This window comes from Microcebus murinus, chromosome 2, assembly GCF_040939455.1.
Source record: "Microcebus murinus isolate Inina chromosome 2, M.murinus_Inina_mat1.0, whole genome shotgun sequence".
Classification (NCBI taxonomy): domain Eukaryota; kingdom Metazoa; phylum Chordata; class Mammalia; order Primates; family Cheirogaleidae; genus Microcebus; species Microcebus murinus.
This window is the reverse complement of record NC_134105.1, coordinates 41,865,037-41,881,855: the sequence shown is the minus strand read 5'-3', so window position 1 is coordinate 41,881,855 and position 16,819 is coordinate 41,865,037. Positions and strand designations below refer to the sequence as shown.

Genomic DNA, 16,819 nt, shown 5'->3' with positions numbered 1-16,819 from the left:
AACCTTCTTATGAGCAGAGCTTTTGACATCTAGAGAGCAAAGAAGAAACCAAGACACCAGAGGGGTCTAATACAGAGGTCACAAGCTGACGGCCACAGGCCTCAGTAACCTGCAGATCATGACCAGCACAGTGTTTTAAAGAAGCTAAATTGATTGCTAATCAATCTTATAAAAGTGTAGGATTCTAGATTTTCTTGGTAAAGCAGAGGACCCGTCGCAAGGGGCCTGCACATTGAGCTGGAGCTCTCCGCTCCGGCCTTCAGCAGGGCCTGGGCTGCCCCGATTGCTCGGACCCCGGTGTTTCCATGTCACTCATGATTATCTGCCTAGTCACTGGCCACTGTAGGCATCTGAATTAGCCACTGGCCAAACACTGACTCCAGACCTCTGCCCCCCTCTGTAAAGTGATGATAACAATATTAGATCGTGGATTGCAGAGGCTTTGAGTGTTACTGCTAACAGTGTCGGTCCTGTAACAATCTACTGCTCAGTGTATTTATGTTAGATTGGTGTAAGGGGTGCTGGACACCCCACCCACATCTCCCTTCCCACAGAAGGATTTATTCCCCCAGCTCTGGGGATTGCCTAGCTGAAGAGAACTGCCTGGCCCAGGGTGGAGTCCCTTCCTAGAGTGATGGGCATCCAGTGACAGATGAACACAGGGGTGCAAAGACCTGACCTCAGCCCCATTTGGCAGACACCTCTGCTGAAGCTACACTGTGGCTTGACTTCCCCTCGGCTACTCCTGCTCCCACCCCTCCCTTCCACAGTGTCGGGGCCAAGGGTGCTCCCCTATAAGCCTCCTGCCAGATGATCTCATCCTGCCCATGGCAGTGGGGAAGGTACTATATTAATAGATTGGGACTAGATGGTAAAGCTCCCAAATGCCGCATGGAGGGCTGGGCTGCACCTGCAGTGGGGCGCTTCACAGTGTGTGTGGCTCGCTCCTGCCTCACAGTGTTCACAGGTATCACCTGGAAAGGAGGTTCTGTGGCCACATAAGTTTGGGAAACCATGACATAAACAACCATGAACATGTTTCCTCAGCACAGAACATCTCAGAGCCTTTAATGTGCTGATGTCATTGCAAATCTCCAAGAGGAAAATGACAATGCAATATTTCCCAAACTTATTTGTTCTGGAACTTTCTCCCCCATGGGGCATAAATCTCGTGAGTCTGATGTCACAGGGAGTACACCCTGGGGATTGATGTTGTAGAAAAGGAAGCCAATGTAGCCTTTTAGGCAGGAATATAATATAGACAGACTTGTGTTTTTAACAAGACCACTCTGGTGGCCCGGGTGGGGAATGGATTGGAAGGGATGAAGTTAAACGCTGGAGACCACTTGGGTGCCTGGACCGATGGCTCAACTCGGGGAAGTCCATGCTTTGAATTAAGAGCAATGTCATTGGGGCTGTGGCGGGAAAAACAGACTCTGAGATATTTGGGATATTTAGAGTGATCAGATATGGAGCGTGAGGGAGAGAAGGAGTCCTGGAAGATTCTAGGTTTCTGCTTTGGGGATCTAGAGGGACAGAGAAGAACTGAAAGGGAAGGCCATAAGTTCAAAAGAGACATGCTGAGCCTGGAGAGCCTGTGGCTCAACAGGGGAGGTGTCCAGTAAGCCACAGGGAACACAAGAGGTGGGCAGAGAAGTCAGAGAGAGATGAGCATTTGGAGCCAACAGCTTGTAGGCAGTCATGGAAACTGTCAGGCAGGATGCTGGTGTAAAAGGAAGGAAGAGAGGACGGAAGTGCCCACCTCCAACGCACTTGTAAGGAACCACTGTGGTGTCTAGAAGCACTCACAAGGAACTTGCAGATTTTGGCCACTGTCTCCTGCTGGTTGTCCCAGGGCTTCCGGCTGTAAGCTCTTTTCGGCAACTCCCAAGCCATGAAGCAAGAACATTGGAACAGGGTCTTCACACATATCTGGGGACCAACAGGAAGAGAATATCAGAGCTGTGGAATTCCAGGGCAGCCAGAACATGTTCCAGAAAAAAAAAATTGTGTGAAAACTGGATTTTGAAGAATTGGTATCTATTGAAAGCACACAAGTGACATTGGCTGTTTTAAGGAGGAGTCGTGACTTGGTGCCTTTGGAAAGCAGGTGTGGCCCGACACGGGTAACTGCCCCCTGGGCTGACTGCGATTCTGGCGTGGTTCCTGTAAAGGCAGTCGCAGCTGCAGGGCCCGAGGGGAGGGCAGGGGGCCCAGTGGCCACACGCACCTGGCCCACCTTGGCGTTGCCCTCCTGCATGGTCAGCAGCAGTGGCACCAGGGTGCTGACCAGCTGCTCCTCCATGGCCTCGGTGTGTGGAGGCCGAAGCTTCTGGACCATCTTCCCATACAGGCTGATGGACGAGGAGCGCACGTCCTCGCGTGACTGGGGAAAACCAGAGGCTCAGGGGGGCTCCCTCCTCCAGAAGCCCACCCGGCGGGGCAGATGGGGGGCCAGCACTCCCCTCACTCCAGCCTAGGTCTGGAGCTTTCTCCACCCTTCCCAGCCAGGGCCTCTCTAACCTCAAAGTAGCCTTAGTGGCAAGTAGAAAAATCCCTCCTCTGCTGGGACCACTAAAAAAAAATGCCCTCTCTTTGTGGACCAGTTGCAATAAAACAACGCTCTGGGGAGACGGGATCCCTCCCTCCCACCAACTCTGTGGATTCCTCACGTCACTGAAGTGCGGCAGCAGGACCTGCAGAATCTCCAGGTAGATCGAGCTGTCCACCAACTTCCGGCCCTGCCCCTTGAACATGGTCTTGAGGTTGTGGAGTGCTTCCACCACCAGCATCCCATCCAGGCCCTGCAGGCCCTTCACCATGGACGGCAGGAGGGCCTGCACCTTGGCCATCTGCGGGGCAGGAGCATTTGGGATGGGGGCTAGCAAGTTGGAAGTACTGCCTCTGATTCACTGAAATGAACCTGGTGCCCCATCCCCGCTCCCAGGCCTCTGCTGTCCATTCCCCTACCTAGAAGCCCTCAGCTGACCTCTCGCTGCTCCCTGAAGCCCTCTTTGGCTTCTTTGGCTCCTTCCTGCCCTAGAGCCCCGAGGCCCTTTGCCATCCACCCCTTTCCTTGGCATGACAACCCTGCATTGTTAGTTAGCTTTTTGAGTCTACATCCTGTCCCTCCATCCCAGCTACATCATGATCTGCAACAGTGCCTGGTAGAGAAAAGAAAGCCCTTTTTAAAATGCTAATGAAGGGCCAGGTGTGGCGGCTCACACCTGTAATCCTAGTACTCTGGGAGGCCAAGGCAGGAGGATCACTTGAGGTCAGGAGTTCAAGACCAGCCTGAGCAAGAGTCTCTACTAAAAATAGAAAAAAGTAGCCAAGCAACTAAAAATAGAAACAAAAATTAGCCATGCATGCTGGCAAGCACCTGTAGTCCCAGCTACTCAGGAGGCTGAGGCAGGAGGATCACTTGAGCCCAGGAGTTTGAGGTTGCTGTGAGCTAGGCTGACCCCATGGCACTCTAGCCCAGGAACAAGGTGAGACTCTGTCTCAAAAAAAAAACAAGAAAAATTTTTAAAATTTAAAAAAATAAAATGCTAATGATGCATCAACAATCTCGGCCTCAGTTTCCTAATCTATAAAATCACAGTAATTACTGCCACCCTCTGCCCCTCCTATGCACACCACCTTTAGGGTTATCGTGAAAAATGTGGATTAGAAATTATTCAAAAAGAATAAAACATGGAGAGATTATTAAGGGATATCCATTTTACAGATGGAGAAACTGAGGCTGGGACAGAACTGGTTCCTGATTCCAGCTACCAGCACCTGAGAGCCTGTGACAGCCACCTGCATCCTTTCTCCAGCCCAGGGCCAGCTAGGCCAGGCTTTCCTCTGCCCTCCACTCACCTTCTCGGTCCTGCGGGCCAGGATGCCCAGGCCTCGGATGGACAGCACCTTCATGATGGGGTCGCGGTGGTTCAGGCCTTCCGCCATCCGCCCCAGAGAGTACTCCTCGGGGATCCTGCGCACCTGCTCCATCTGGAGGAGCTGAGGGAGCAAACGGTAATCGCTGCCGGGGTGAGGGGGCTGGCAGCCCTGCGGTCCCACGCACTGGGAGTGTACATTGGATAACCAGGGTCAGCCTCTGCCCAGAGTTCAGACTTGGAAAACCATCAGTGTGATGTCCAGGTCCAACATGAAATTCGGCTCCTTTCCTCCTTAGAAGTGCCCATCCCCATGTTCCCCCTCTCAGGGCTCGTAGCACCAGCCCCTGCTTGTCCAGGCCAAGACTGGCATCACCCTCACCTCCTTCCTCTCCCTCCTGCCCTCCCAGCCCCCAGCAGCCAGGAGGTCTTCAATTCCTGCTGCGTCATCCTCCTAAACATGCATCCCCTCACATCCTTGCCTAACTGCCACCACTGAGCCCATGTGTCTTTCTGACAGGAGGAAAGAGCTGGGGAGAGGCAGAGCTGGAGGAGGGGCAGGGAAGGAAGGGCTCCACCCATCCGCACCAGCTGGACTCAGGCCTGCTCTGCACCAGGCTCTGGGCTAGGCACTTGGGACACAGAAGGGAGTAATGAGGGTCACCCCAGCAGTACACCTGGCTCCCAGAGAGCATGTCCTCTGTGCCAGGCACTGTCGTAAGTGTCTTATGGGAACTCGTTCCATCCTCATCAAAACTCTGAGGTGGGCAATTCATTCTCCCTATATTGCAGGTGAGGATATTGAGGCACAAACAGGTTAAGCAACTTGCCCAAGGTCACACCACTCCCTTGAGGAGTTCTCTTGCCATCGGCAGAAGCAAACACACACACAAGCACCACACAGAGGGCTGCAGGGAGCCAGGGAGGGACATCTGAGCTACATCGAAATGCTGACTCTGGCCAGGATGGGCACCTCTTCTGGAGAGGTGGGAGAAGACTGAACTTGGGTGAAGACTCTTGTTCCAGAGAGGGAGGGCCACTGCTCAGGGCCTGGGGGAGCTCTGGGAACAAGTTAAACCCAGTGTCCCTGTCCCAGGGTTAGTGTGAGGGTGGAATGCATCAATATAAGTAAAGCTCTTAGGACAGGCCTGGAAGATAGTGAGTGCTCAGCAAACACCAGCTTGCATAGCTGCTGGGCCGCCCCCTTCTCGCCTGTCTCCAGCAACCTCTCCTGACTCCACTCTCCCCAGCACCTTCCCCCTCACATTCAGCTTAGATGTCTCCGCCTCCAGGAAGCTCTCCCTGGTCCCTTGCTCGTCAAGTCTCCTGTTCTCCTGCCACAGCCTGGACTCCCCACCATAGCACAAGTCTCTCTATGGTACCCTGTGTTATAACTGGGGTGTCCTTTGTCTCGCCTGCTACATCAAGAATTCCTGGAGGGCAGGGTGGAGTCAAATGCGTATTAGTGCATATTTGGATCTCCGGAGGCTGACGCAAGAAGGTGCTCAGTGAAAGCTGGTGGCTGCCCAGGGCACTTGCGAAGCTTGGGAAGAGTGGAACGTGGTGGGGGGTGGAGAGAGGCGGAGAGAAGGGAAGGCGGCCTATGACACTGTATAGTCAAGAGAAATCACGCTCAGGGAAAGGCCTTGTAAACCATAAAGGACTGTCTGCACAGGAGAAATGACCAGGGGTATGAACCGAGGCATGAAGACCCCCACCCCGTGCCCGGTGCCCGCGGGTACCTCCACGAAGAAGGCGGTGGCGGTGATCTTGTGCTTCTCGTCGCCGCGCTCCAGGAGCGGGATGAGCAGGTAGAGGATGCGGCACAGCTCCTGGCAGGAGTAGTGCACCATGGCCCTGCGGTGGGGAGGGGGATCCCCTCAGGCTCACCAGCCCCAGGGCCACCTGCAGGGTGGGGGCTTGGCTCTGACCCTGGAAATCCTGGGCAGGCCAGGGTCACCTGGGTTCCTGCATTCCCAGGATTTCCCACCTGAGGGGGTCTTAGATGCCATGTAGTTTAACTGCCTCGTTTTACAGATGGGGAAACTGAGTCCCGGAGTGGGAAAGCAACATGCCTAAGGGCACAGAGCAAGTCAGTAGGAGAGACAAGCCGAGGACCCCTGACTGCACAGGACCATGTTGGGGGGGAGAGGCAGGAAGGAGAGGCGACGGCCACTCAGTGCGCCAGGCAGCAGCCTGACACTTTCATGTGTCACTTCATTCGATCTCACCATTACCTTCAAGGCAGGATACTGTTATCATCCCCACGTCCCAGATAGGAAACAGAGTCTCCAAGGGTGACCTACCCGAGGTCAGAGAGCTGGACAATGGCAGAGACGGAGCCCCAACCAAGAGCTCCCCATTCCAGCTGCCTTGCTCACTCTGCCACGCCAGTGGTTCCCAAAGTGTCCGTCTCCACCCACCCAGTCATGGCAGCATCACCTGAGAACCTGTTAGACGTGCACCATCCCAGACCCACCGAGGCAGGAACTTGGGGGGAGGGGTGCAGGCCCCGGAGGTGATTCTGAGGCACATCTGAGGACCACTGCACTATGCTTCGTGAATCAGTGAATCCAGCAAAGTGTCGCAGGGATGCATGGAGTCTGGAATGAGACAGCCTGGGTTCAAATCCTGGCCCCAGCACTAGCAGTGTGACTTGAGGCAAGTCACTTAACTTCTCTGGGCCTCAGTTTCCTTGTGTATAACACTGGGATAACAAGAGTACTGTTTCATTGGCCATAGTGAGGATTAAATGGGATCATCCTTATAACACCTCTTGGCATGGTGCCTAGAGCATAGTAAGTGCTCAGTAAATGTGGTTGTGGACCAGGCGTGGTGGATCACACCTGTAATCCCAACATTTTGAGAGGCCCAGGCAGGAGGATTGCTTAAGGCCAGGAGTTTGAGACCAGCCTAGGCAACATAGGGAGAGCCTGTCTCTACAAAAAAAAATAAAAATTAGCAGGGCATGCTCATGCACCCATAGTCCCAACTACTCAGGAAACTAAGGAGAAAGGACAGCTTGAGCTCAGGAGTTCAAGGTTACAGTGAGCTCCAATGGGGTCACTGCACTTCTGCCCGGGCAACAAGAGTGAGACCCTGTCTCTAAATATATATATATATATATATATATATATATATATATATATATATATATATAGAAAGGAGAAAGATGGAAGAAGGAAGAAGGGAGGGAGGGAGGAAGGGAAAGAAGGAAAGAAAGAAATGCAGTCGTATCTTAAGAACCCTGGGCAGAGTGCCATCCTAGCACCCAGGATCTAGGGCTAAGAAGCAGGCTCTCCTGCAAAAGTCACATCGCTGAGATCTAGGTGTCCCCTCTCGACCCCAGGGGAGGCTATGGGTAGTCACAGGAGGAGCTCTGGGCTGGGTCAGCAGTCATGTCCCAGCTCTGCCGCTTCCTGCCTGTGTGACCTCAGGTACATGACTGTTCCTCTCTGGACTTCAGCATGCTCCTGTGCAAAACATGTATTCATATTAATAATCCCTGCCCCACCAGTGACTGTAATGACAGTAACAGCTCACTGTGTTGAGCTCTCCCCATGTGCCAAGGGCTGTTCAAAGCACTTTATTTAATCCTCACCCCAGCCCTCAGAGCTGGGTCTTGCTATTATCCCCACGCCACTGAGGGAGGAAGGACAGAAGGGCAGTAACTTGCCCCAGGTCACTCTGCTAGGAAGCAGCAAGCTAGGGTTCAGATGCAGGTGCACAGTCCCCAACGCCTCACTCCCAAGAGCTGGGTTACGCTGCCGTTTCTGTGTTAGCGTGGGAGCCGCATTCACAGCGCGGTAAGGGAAGGTGCTTTGTAAATAACCTAAGTGCCGTACAATTGCCGGGAACCGTCACAACCAAAGTCACCCTGCAGAGTGAGCACCAGCTTTCACATCTGCGTTGTCAGCATGCCGAGGAAGACACCACTTCCCAGAGTAGGGAAGAGGTGACAGGCTGAGAAAGGGGCTTGCCAGAGGGAGGTGCAGACCCCAGTCTGTCTGAAGATCCTGAGGTCTCCCCCGCCCCCCTGCGGAGTCCCAGGGCCTCACCTCGCCAGCAGGCACACTCCTCGGTGGTGGTTCTCCGCCTGTCCCATGAGCTCCCAGCCACCCTGCTCCTCCACGAAGGCGGCCTCGTAGGAGCAGCCCATCTTCAGCAGCAGCGTTTTCACCACTTTCACCACCCAGCTGCCGAGACAGGGCAGCTGAAACCCATGGCCACCAGGCCCCGGGCAGCCCCTCCCACCGCCAGCTGCCACCTGGCCCAACTACGCGGTGTGTCCGCAAAGGGTGGCTTTTCACAAATATTATAATAATTAGCTTTGAGAATAAGAGAGGAAACAGAAGCAAAAGTCACCTTCCACCGAAGGTTTCTGTTTCTGGCAGGTTCTGCCGCTGACTGCCACCCTACTGCATGCCCGGGGCCGCACCGGGCGTTCACAGACGCAGATAGCTACGTCTGCACAGCAGAGAGAGTCTGGTAGTCTTGCAGAGAACAGAGTGTACATCGAAACAAAGTTTTCCAACAACCTAAACATTTGCTGAAAGAGTTCATGAAGCACTTTGCGGACACAACCTCAGATGGTACTGAGAGCGGGTGGTTCTCACGAGTGAAAACAAAGCTTTTTAGAAACCGGGTAACCCTCAGGAATTCGCTCTTCCCCGTCATGTTTTTGCTTTTGTAATGAATATTGACCCAGTGTGAACGCTAAGGCTTCTGAGGCCAGAACTTTCTGAATCATTCAGCCTTTGCTGCTGCTTTCAAACGTGTGCGGTCAGGGACAGTCCCCACTGCGGTTCACACTTACACTCGACCACCCTCTCCTCCCCGTGCGGCCCCTTCTCCAGGGTCACTTTTCTGGGCACCTTCTCATGGACTGGCTTGGGGACAGCATCAAGCTCGGGAGCTCGGAAGGGAACGACTTGTCTTATATTTAGGCTGAAGCTTCTTAGCACAGAACTATGTCATTCATAGTTTGTCCTGTCTGTTCTTTCACCTCACGTCTCCATCAAGCTCCACATTTTAACAAAAATGAGCCCATCCCACTCCCCTCCCCCCAAAATATACAGCCCCAAACGATACTCTTGGGAAGAAGACTGGGCGTGGTGTGGTGGCTCTTTTGGTCCCCAAACACCCACTCTGCGAGTCTCAACCTCCTGGAGGCTTTTCTCAGCAAAGTGGAGCAAGGGATGCCTGGAGGTACCCATTCTCTGTCCCCGCCCTGGGCCCAGGGAGCCGATGGCCCCTGACACGGAGCTGCAGAGCACAGACACTTGGACAACTCTCAGGCCACGTCTGTTGTGTGGGTTTCAGCAGGACCTCCCCCACCCCTCCAAACCCAAGCCAGTGGGACAGTTAGCTCCGGTGTCCACAGAGCTAACTGTGGCACTCATCGCCTCTTGGGAGGACATGACCACCTGGGTGCACCGAGGGCCTCGGGGAGCTCTCCCACCCGTCGCTGGGGCCTGGAGCACCCACAGTCCCTCCACACCACGGCCCTGGGCATTCATTTCCAGTGGCTGCTGGAGCAACTTGCCACAAGCCAGGTGGCTTAGAACAACACAAATGGATTCTCTCACAGTTCTAGAGGCCAGACATCAGAAATCAAGGTGTCAGTGGGCCACTGTCCCTCTGAAGGTCCTAGAGGAGGACCCTTGCCTCTGCCAGCTTCTCGAGTCTCCCAGTGCTCATTGGCTCATGGCCGCATCACTCGCGCTCTGCCTGTGTCTCATCAGCTTGCTCCCCACGCCCCCCACATCCTGTCTGCACTTCTCTTCTTATGTGGCCACTAGGCATTGGATTCAGCGCCCACCTGGTTAATCCAGGATGGCCTCATCTTGACATCCTTATTTACATCTGCAAAGATCCTTTTTCCAAATAGAGTCACAGTCAGAGGTTCTGGGTGGACACATATTTTAGGGGCCACCATTCAGCCCACTACGCCCAGGCACCACCTCGTGGCTTTTCTGGTCTCTTTCAGTTTGGCACTTGCCTGCTTCTCAGGCTGCTTCTGACGTGGAGGTGAGGGCAACCACCCAGGCTCTCTCCAGCCCCTCCTTGTGGTCCTCAGACGGGCCAAGCTCTCCTCACTGGCAGCCATGCCCTTCATCACTCCACAGTCGAGAACTTTCCCACTACGTACACTTTGCTATTTCTCCTCCCCCAGCACCACTTTCCTTTCCTCTGTGTTTTCCCTAGAGCCCACCTGCTTTCTGGATCACAGGTGATGCTCTCAGGGCAGAACCTACAAGCATGGGGGTTGTAGGTTCTGGATGCCACTGTGGCATGTGGTGTCGTGCTGGGATGCTATCCTGTCTGGTCCTCACAGCACCCCTATGGGGCAGGAATCACCCATTTCACAGGTAAAGAAACCAACCACCAAGAGGTGAAATCAGTGTACCCAAAGGACAAAAGGCTACGGTATGGAGCTGGGGTTTGAATCCAAAACCTTCTGACTTAAAGCCCAACTACACGACTGTTTGCCCTCTGCCTCTCTGAATGCACTTTTCTGGGTATAACACACAATAGGAGTCAAAGAAAAAGACTGATAAGTTTGACTGTATAAAAATTAAAAGTTTCTAAATGGCAAAACACCACAAAATAATTGCAAGTTAAGCAACAAACTGGAATACAAATGACAGAGTCCATTTCCTTACTATATAAAGAGCTTTTGCAAATTAATAAGAAAAATCCCTGATAATCGTATATAAAATTGGACAAAGGACAAGAGCAAGTTGCTCACAGAAATGGAAACACAAATGGCATTTAAACCTCAACCGTATGGTAAGAGATATGCAAACTAAAACTACATCAAAATTCCATTTTTCAACTCCCAGGTCGGCAAAGATAAAAGTGTTTTATATAATACATTGTGTTGGCGAGGATGTGGGGAAATAGGTACACACTACTGGTGGCAGTGCCCCCTGCAGGAGGCAATTTGGCAAGTTGGACGCTGTAGGAGCCACTCCCTTTTCCCCTCCATCACTCAATGGTCAAGTACTTTCCCACCTCCTATTCCTGTGCCCCCCTAACACTTAAATGCAGAAGCCCATTGATGTGCCTATCTTACTTTCAGGAGCTCATCCTACATCTAAATCACATGTGTGCATAAAGACATATAAACAAACTCACTGCAGCATTGTTTGTAATTGCAAAGGGCTGGGATGAACCTAAATCAGGAAGAGCACGGTTAAATAAATTATGGTGCACCGGAATTCTATACACAAGTATACTATGCGGCTGTTAAAAATAATGAGACAGCTGTCTACGTAATGATCTCCAAGATATAGTATGTGATAAAGGCAAAAAAAAAAAAAAGAGCAACTGTGTGCAGTATGCTACCACTGGAGTGGAAACAGAGAAACTGAGCAAATGTGCTTATCCTTGCCTGCGGTTTCCTCTGGAAGGGCATGGGAGAGCCTGGCTGTCTGTGGGGAGGTAACAGGGCAGGGCAGGAAAGCAGACTCCATGTGTGTGCATTACCTATTCCAATTAATAATTAACAATTTTTAAAAAATGGTTGGGCCTTGGATACAAACCTAACACAAATAATATCTCTAGGGAGGGGGGGGAGACAAATTAAACAGTGAGACCGGGAGGGAGGCTGACTCTTTCCTGTGGTCCAGCGCCACGCAGGGTCTGACGCACAGAGCGGAGGCTCCAAAGTAGCTGTTGAGCAGATTGTTGGCGCGGATAACAGTGTGCCTTTCTCCTCTAGTCCCAAAGCTCATTCCTACTGATTGATTGCCCTAAGGACTATTGGAGGGGCCCTTGCTGGGTTCCCCCACCCCCGCCAGGGACAGCAGGGCCAAGAGGGATAGCAGGACATACCGCACAGGTACGAAGGCAGGGGGCTCCGCGTCCTTCTTGGCGTCCTTGCAAGGAGCCACGTGGCCGGGCAGGTTGAGGCCGATGTGGTAATGGACCTGAATGAGCAGGGCCAGCAGCAGCTGCGGGTAGATGCGCCTCACGCGGCCCACGCAGCTGTTGACGGACAGGAGCTCGCACAGGCCGCTGGCTGCCTGGGGGCAGAGGGCAGGCCGTGAGATGTCCCGCCCGTCTCCCAGCACTCGAGACGGGCCCTGGACTGCTCCTCTGCTGTTCTCTGGCCCAGATCCTCACCCCCAACCCCAGGCCCCTGGCTCCCTGGGCCCTGCCCCAGAACGATGACAACAGTCCGCCCCGTGGGTTTGGCCCTGCATGGTGAGGTTTATGCAATCCGGGAATAATTAAGCGGAAGGATCCCTTCCTGCTACCTGAGAGAGAAAGAGTCTAGATCTCATTTTGCAAGTGAGGAGACAGACTCAGAGGGGTGAAGCCACTTGCTCAAGGTCACCCAGCCCCTTGGGGTCAGCACCCAACCTTGAACCCAGGCTTTCGGATGCCAGCCATGATGTGTTCTGCCTCTTCATTCACAGCATAGGCACACGAAACGGGAGGGGGCACCAGGCTGGCCTCTACACCCCGGGCCATTAAACCACTCCCCTCCCCATGTGGCCAGCCTTGAGCAGCAGCCTGGTTCAAGGCTGCGTGCCCTGGGGCAACTTCTCCACCTGCCCAGCCAGCTCTGGCCCTGCGTGGGCCCACCCTAACCCCTGGCCCACCAAGTCCTCGCTAACCAGCAAGTGGGCATTGGGGGTGAGGGGGCTCACAGGACCTGGTGACTCATCTGGCTCCACCACTCCCTGGTCTCTCTTTGGGCCTCCAATTCCTCCTCTGAAAAGTGGGGTTACTGATCCTCACCCACCAGCCCCACAGGAGTGCAGAGATTGAATGAGAGTGTGGAGGGGAGAATGTTTATAAATAAACGGTCACAAGCTGTGCCACTAAGACCGCAGGCAGCTAGCCAGGAGGAAAGCCTTTAACCACGAACTGAAAGAACCCATGGCACCTTCCCTTGGAGATAAGTGACTTAACGCTGGCTGGATGAGAACAATAAACAGCCATAAACTTGTATTTTACAGCCTAGGAAGCCCTTCCGTGTACGCTATCTCCTTCTTCTCAACAAGCAGGATAAACAAAGCAGGAGTTATTACTATAACTCCGTGTATGCTATCTCCTTCTTCTCAACAAGCAGGATAAACAAAGCAGGAGTTATTACTACCCATTTTACAGATCTACATACCAAGGTGAGAGAGGAGAAGTGATTGACCATTGTTACACAGTGAGGCAATGGCAGAGCTAAGACAAGCCTCTTGGACTCGAAGCCCTTGCACTCTTCAGTAGCCCAAACCTAATGACTGCATTCGAAGGACACAGTCTGTAGTGTAGAGAAAAATCGCTAGTGAAGTGCCATAGGCTCTGCTCTTGGCTCTAACCTGCTGAAACTGATTATCAGCACGTAAGATAGAAACGAGTCCAGGCTGTGTCCATGCTAAACCATGCTTCCTGAGCAAGGAGCTCAAATGAGCTACTGAAGAATACACTGACGTGCATGACTGAAGTGGATGATTGCCCAAATCAGGGAAGGCATGAGTGCTCGCGGCTTATGCATAGAAGTGGGTGCTGGAGGACAGAGGCAGGCAGCACGGTGGGGAAGCACAGGATTTGGAGGCAGGAGATCTGGGCTTGAGTCCTGGCGCTGCCACTTGCTAGCTGTGTGACCTGGGGTAAGACGTGGAAAGTCCCTGAGCAGCAGCATCCTCCTCTGTAAATGGGATAATATTATACCACTCATTCTCCATCACTATGTCTTTGTGTATTTACTTCCCTCCACCAGAATGTCTTGTTGCCGAATCCCCAGAACCTATGAGTACACCCGGCACACAGTAGGTGCTCAATAAATATTTGTTGAATAAATAAATCAGCCCAACAAAAATTTTTTTGAGGGCCTACTGTATGCCAGGTGTGTGTGAGATGTCAGAGATATGGTGAACGAAACAGCACAGGCACTGTCTTCATGCATCTCTCAGATGAACCAAAAGATCCCACACACTATCATCAAACCATAACTGGGGTAAACTCTTCCAAGACAAAGTATGTGAAGCAAAGTACTGTGTACAGATTTGTACATGCACTCTGTACTATGTACAGATTTGATCTGGTCAGGGGAATCAGGGAAGGCTTCCCTGAGGAGGTGATGCTTGAGTTGAAAGCTGAGGAATGAATAGAAGTTAGCTTAGTGGAAAGCACTTTAGGTAGAGGGAACAGCATGTGCAAAGGCCCTGTGACAAGATAGCACGGATGTGTGAAGTTCTGACAAAGACCTGTGAGGCTGGAACACAGCAGGCAAGTGGACCATGGAGTGTGGTGAGGCCGGCAAGGGGTGCAGGGCCCTGCAGCACAGGCAGGAGCACGGCGTCACCCCTGCGGGCAGTGGGAGGCCATTGAGGAGGCTGAGAAGAGGAGACGTGCATGTCTCAGATTTTTTTGGCTGCAGTGCAGATCACAGGGGCAAGTGGACACGGAGGTGAGCAGGCGTGTCACCCAGCTGGCGTGGACCAGGCTGGTGGCGACAGAGGCAGAGAGAAATCCACGTCTCCCACGCAGCCGGCTCCCTGAGTCAAAGCTGCCTTTGCCTTCCGAGTTCCCGGGGCCAAGCTCTGAGCCTGACAGTGAGAAGCGCTTAAACATTTCGTGTCATCTGAATGAAAGAATATTGTCATCTCGTTTATCTGTCACGGCTGCCATATGAGGCAGGTATTATTATTCCATTTACATATGTAGAGACTGAGCCCCACATAGGTGAAGGGACTTCCCCAGGTCACAAAATAGTAGCGTAGCAAAGCCATTAGTCTAGGATTTACACCAAGTTCTGTGAGTGCAAGTCGCTCTGCTTCCACCGTCCCAGACTGTGCAATCGCCACAGGTAGCCCTGCTGTCCCTGTCGCAAACGAGAGCCAGAGCGGGAGACTTGCCCAAGGCCACTCAAGTAGTGGGCAGACTGGGGCTTGGGAGGAAGGGCAGGATGGACGGTGAAGGGGACGGGCAGGCTGGGTCCTCACCGCTAGGGGCACAATGGAGGCCCGGCCTTTCTTGGTGACAGGCTTCTCCTTCAGGCTGGTCAGGAGCAGATCCAGGAGGTCTCGGACGTCACAGCTGGGCTTACGCAGTATCAGCTGCCTCCACATCTCCGCTCCGTTGCTGGGAGGTCGGGGTGGGGAGGGTTGGAGGTGGCCAGGGCAGCGGGGCCCACCCCAGGTGCTTTCGGGAGGGGAAGGCAAGACGCCAGTGCAATGGCACCCATGGGCACGCCAACAAGGAATGGTCCAAAAACACTCCCCAGGAGACAGGGGGCTACAGGGATTAAAGCCCTAGTTCCCAGGTTTCCTGCCAGGTGCTTTACATACAATAATACATCACTTGGGCAAATATTAACTGAGCACCTGCTGTACGCCTGGCACTAGGTAAATCTCTGGGAAACAGATGTGAGCAAGAATTCAACACATTTACGATCACTGAATTCTCACAATGACCCTCAAGGTGGGCGCTGTTATTCTCTTTTTGCAGATGCAGAACTGAGGCCCAGGGAAATGAAGTCACCAGTCCAAGACGACACAGCTAATGAGCTGCCTGTGGCCGGGCCCAATGTCTCCAAAGTCTGTTCTCGTTCTTCTAGCCAAGAAGCAAGAATTGAGACAGTCAAGCCCTTTGGGGCTAGGATCTTGCACTTGTCACATACTGTCAGAGAGCACCAGTCCTGTCCCTTAGAAAACAGTACACCAGGCAGGGAAAAGCCCCCGTGCCTGGCCACAGACACTTCTACCGTGGGGCGTTGAGAGCGCTGACAGTATGTGAAAGGGTTAAAAAACCTTTCCCCCTTCATCGGAGCTTTTGGACCTTCCATTCACTGTCTAGCTCTGTTCTCCTGGAAACGCAATAAAGATAGTACGTTAACTGTGTTTCTTAGGCAACATTGCTTATGGTAAAATTGACCTGGTGGGTAAATTGCATCTGGACTGGGAAGAACTATGAATTAACTGTAAGAACCGATGGGGACACTGTTGCATTGAGCTTCCCAGGGTGTAGTGACCCTTGTATCTGGGCATGTCCCTGTGGGAACCCTGGAGGTGAAGCTGACAGAGCGATTGTAAGAAATGCTGATCCCTGCGCCATTTCAGTCAGGGCAGAGCCTGCCCCCACCCTGTGGGTCTCCTCTCCTCTCACCTGAGCCTTTACCTGGCAGGCCCGAGAGACCAGCTCCTAGACTCAGGGCCAAGATCAGGATAAGAAAGTGAAGCACTAGGGCGCAGGATTTAAGGAGGCGCTCACTCTCAGGCTCATGTGAGTGCAGACCCGACACCTGAGGGTGTCTCCTAAATGCCGTGCCTATCTGGCCTGCTGCAAGGACTGCTGCAAGGACTCCTACAAAGAGGAGCTCCGGACACTGCCCTGTCCTGCATCCTGGGTGGCTCTGATGTCGAGTGCAGCCCCTGCCAGTCCTGTGAGTCTGACTGCTTTGTGGACCCAAAAAGCAACCCCCCTGGTGGGCAGCGCAGACAGAAAGGGCTCAATTCTTGCAGCTGGGAGGAGGGGATGTTGTCAGCTGGGCCCTCACCATCCCGTCTGATGTTGGTTTCTATGGATGACACTGGCTGTCCTTATTGGCGTACACCCCATCTGCACAGCTCTGCACAATCCTTTTATATGTTCACTCAGCAACCCTCCTAAGGTGCGGATCACCCACTGCCCTGTTTCATTCATTCGAAGCAGGTGGGGAGCATTTCCTGGGCTGGGAGGCTGAGGCCAGCCAGACTGACCTCTCTTGCCCACGAGCTCCCCATCTGGCCACAGCCCCTCTGCCCACCAGCCCATGAGCTCCCTGCAGGCAGTGAGCGGGGAGCGTCCTTCTGCACGGGCCAGGCCTGAGCAGGCACCCAGCACGGCTGGCTGTGTTGCTGTGTCGCCCCACTCATCTGGGGGTGGCACTGCAGGGCTCATTTCCTCCTTTTGCCTATAAAGGAGAACTGAAGCCCAGAGAGGGCAAGGGG

General features: G+C 53.2%; 1 protein-coding gene across 3 annotated transcripts in view; it reads right to left on the bottom strand.

Annotated features, from left to right (window-relative positions):
- MROH7 (maestro heat like repeat family member 7) overlaps positions 1–16,819 on the bottom strand; it is a 69,017-nt gene that overhangs the window by 5,673 nt on the left and 46,525 nt on the right. For all 3 annotated transcript variants that reach the window (XM_075998577.1, XM_075998575.1, XM_075998576.1), the window contains 8 exons: positions 14,834–14,972; positions 11,721–11,911; positions 7,940–8,077; positions 5,624–5,738; positions 3,865–4,005; positions 2,673–2,852; positions 2,231–2,386; positions 1,810–1,932 (listed from right to left, as the gene is read on the bottom strand). In XM_075998577.1, the coding sequence (XP_075854692.1) occupies positions 1,810–1,932; positions 2,231–2,386; positions 2,673–2,852; positions 3,865–4,005; positions 5,624–5,738; positions 7,940–8,077; positions 11,721–11,911; positions 14,834–14,972 (1,183 nt within the window). The remainder of the gene's footprint in view (positions 1–1,809; positions 1,933–2,230; positions 2,387–2,672; positions 2,853–3,864; positions 4,006–5,623; positions 5,739–7,939; positions 8,078–11,720; positions 11,912–14,833; positions 14,973–16,819) is intronic.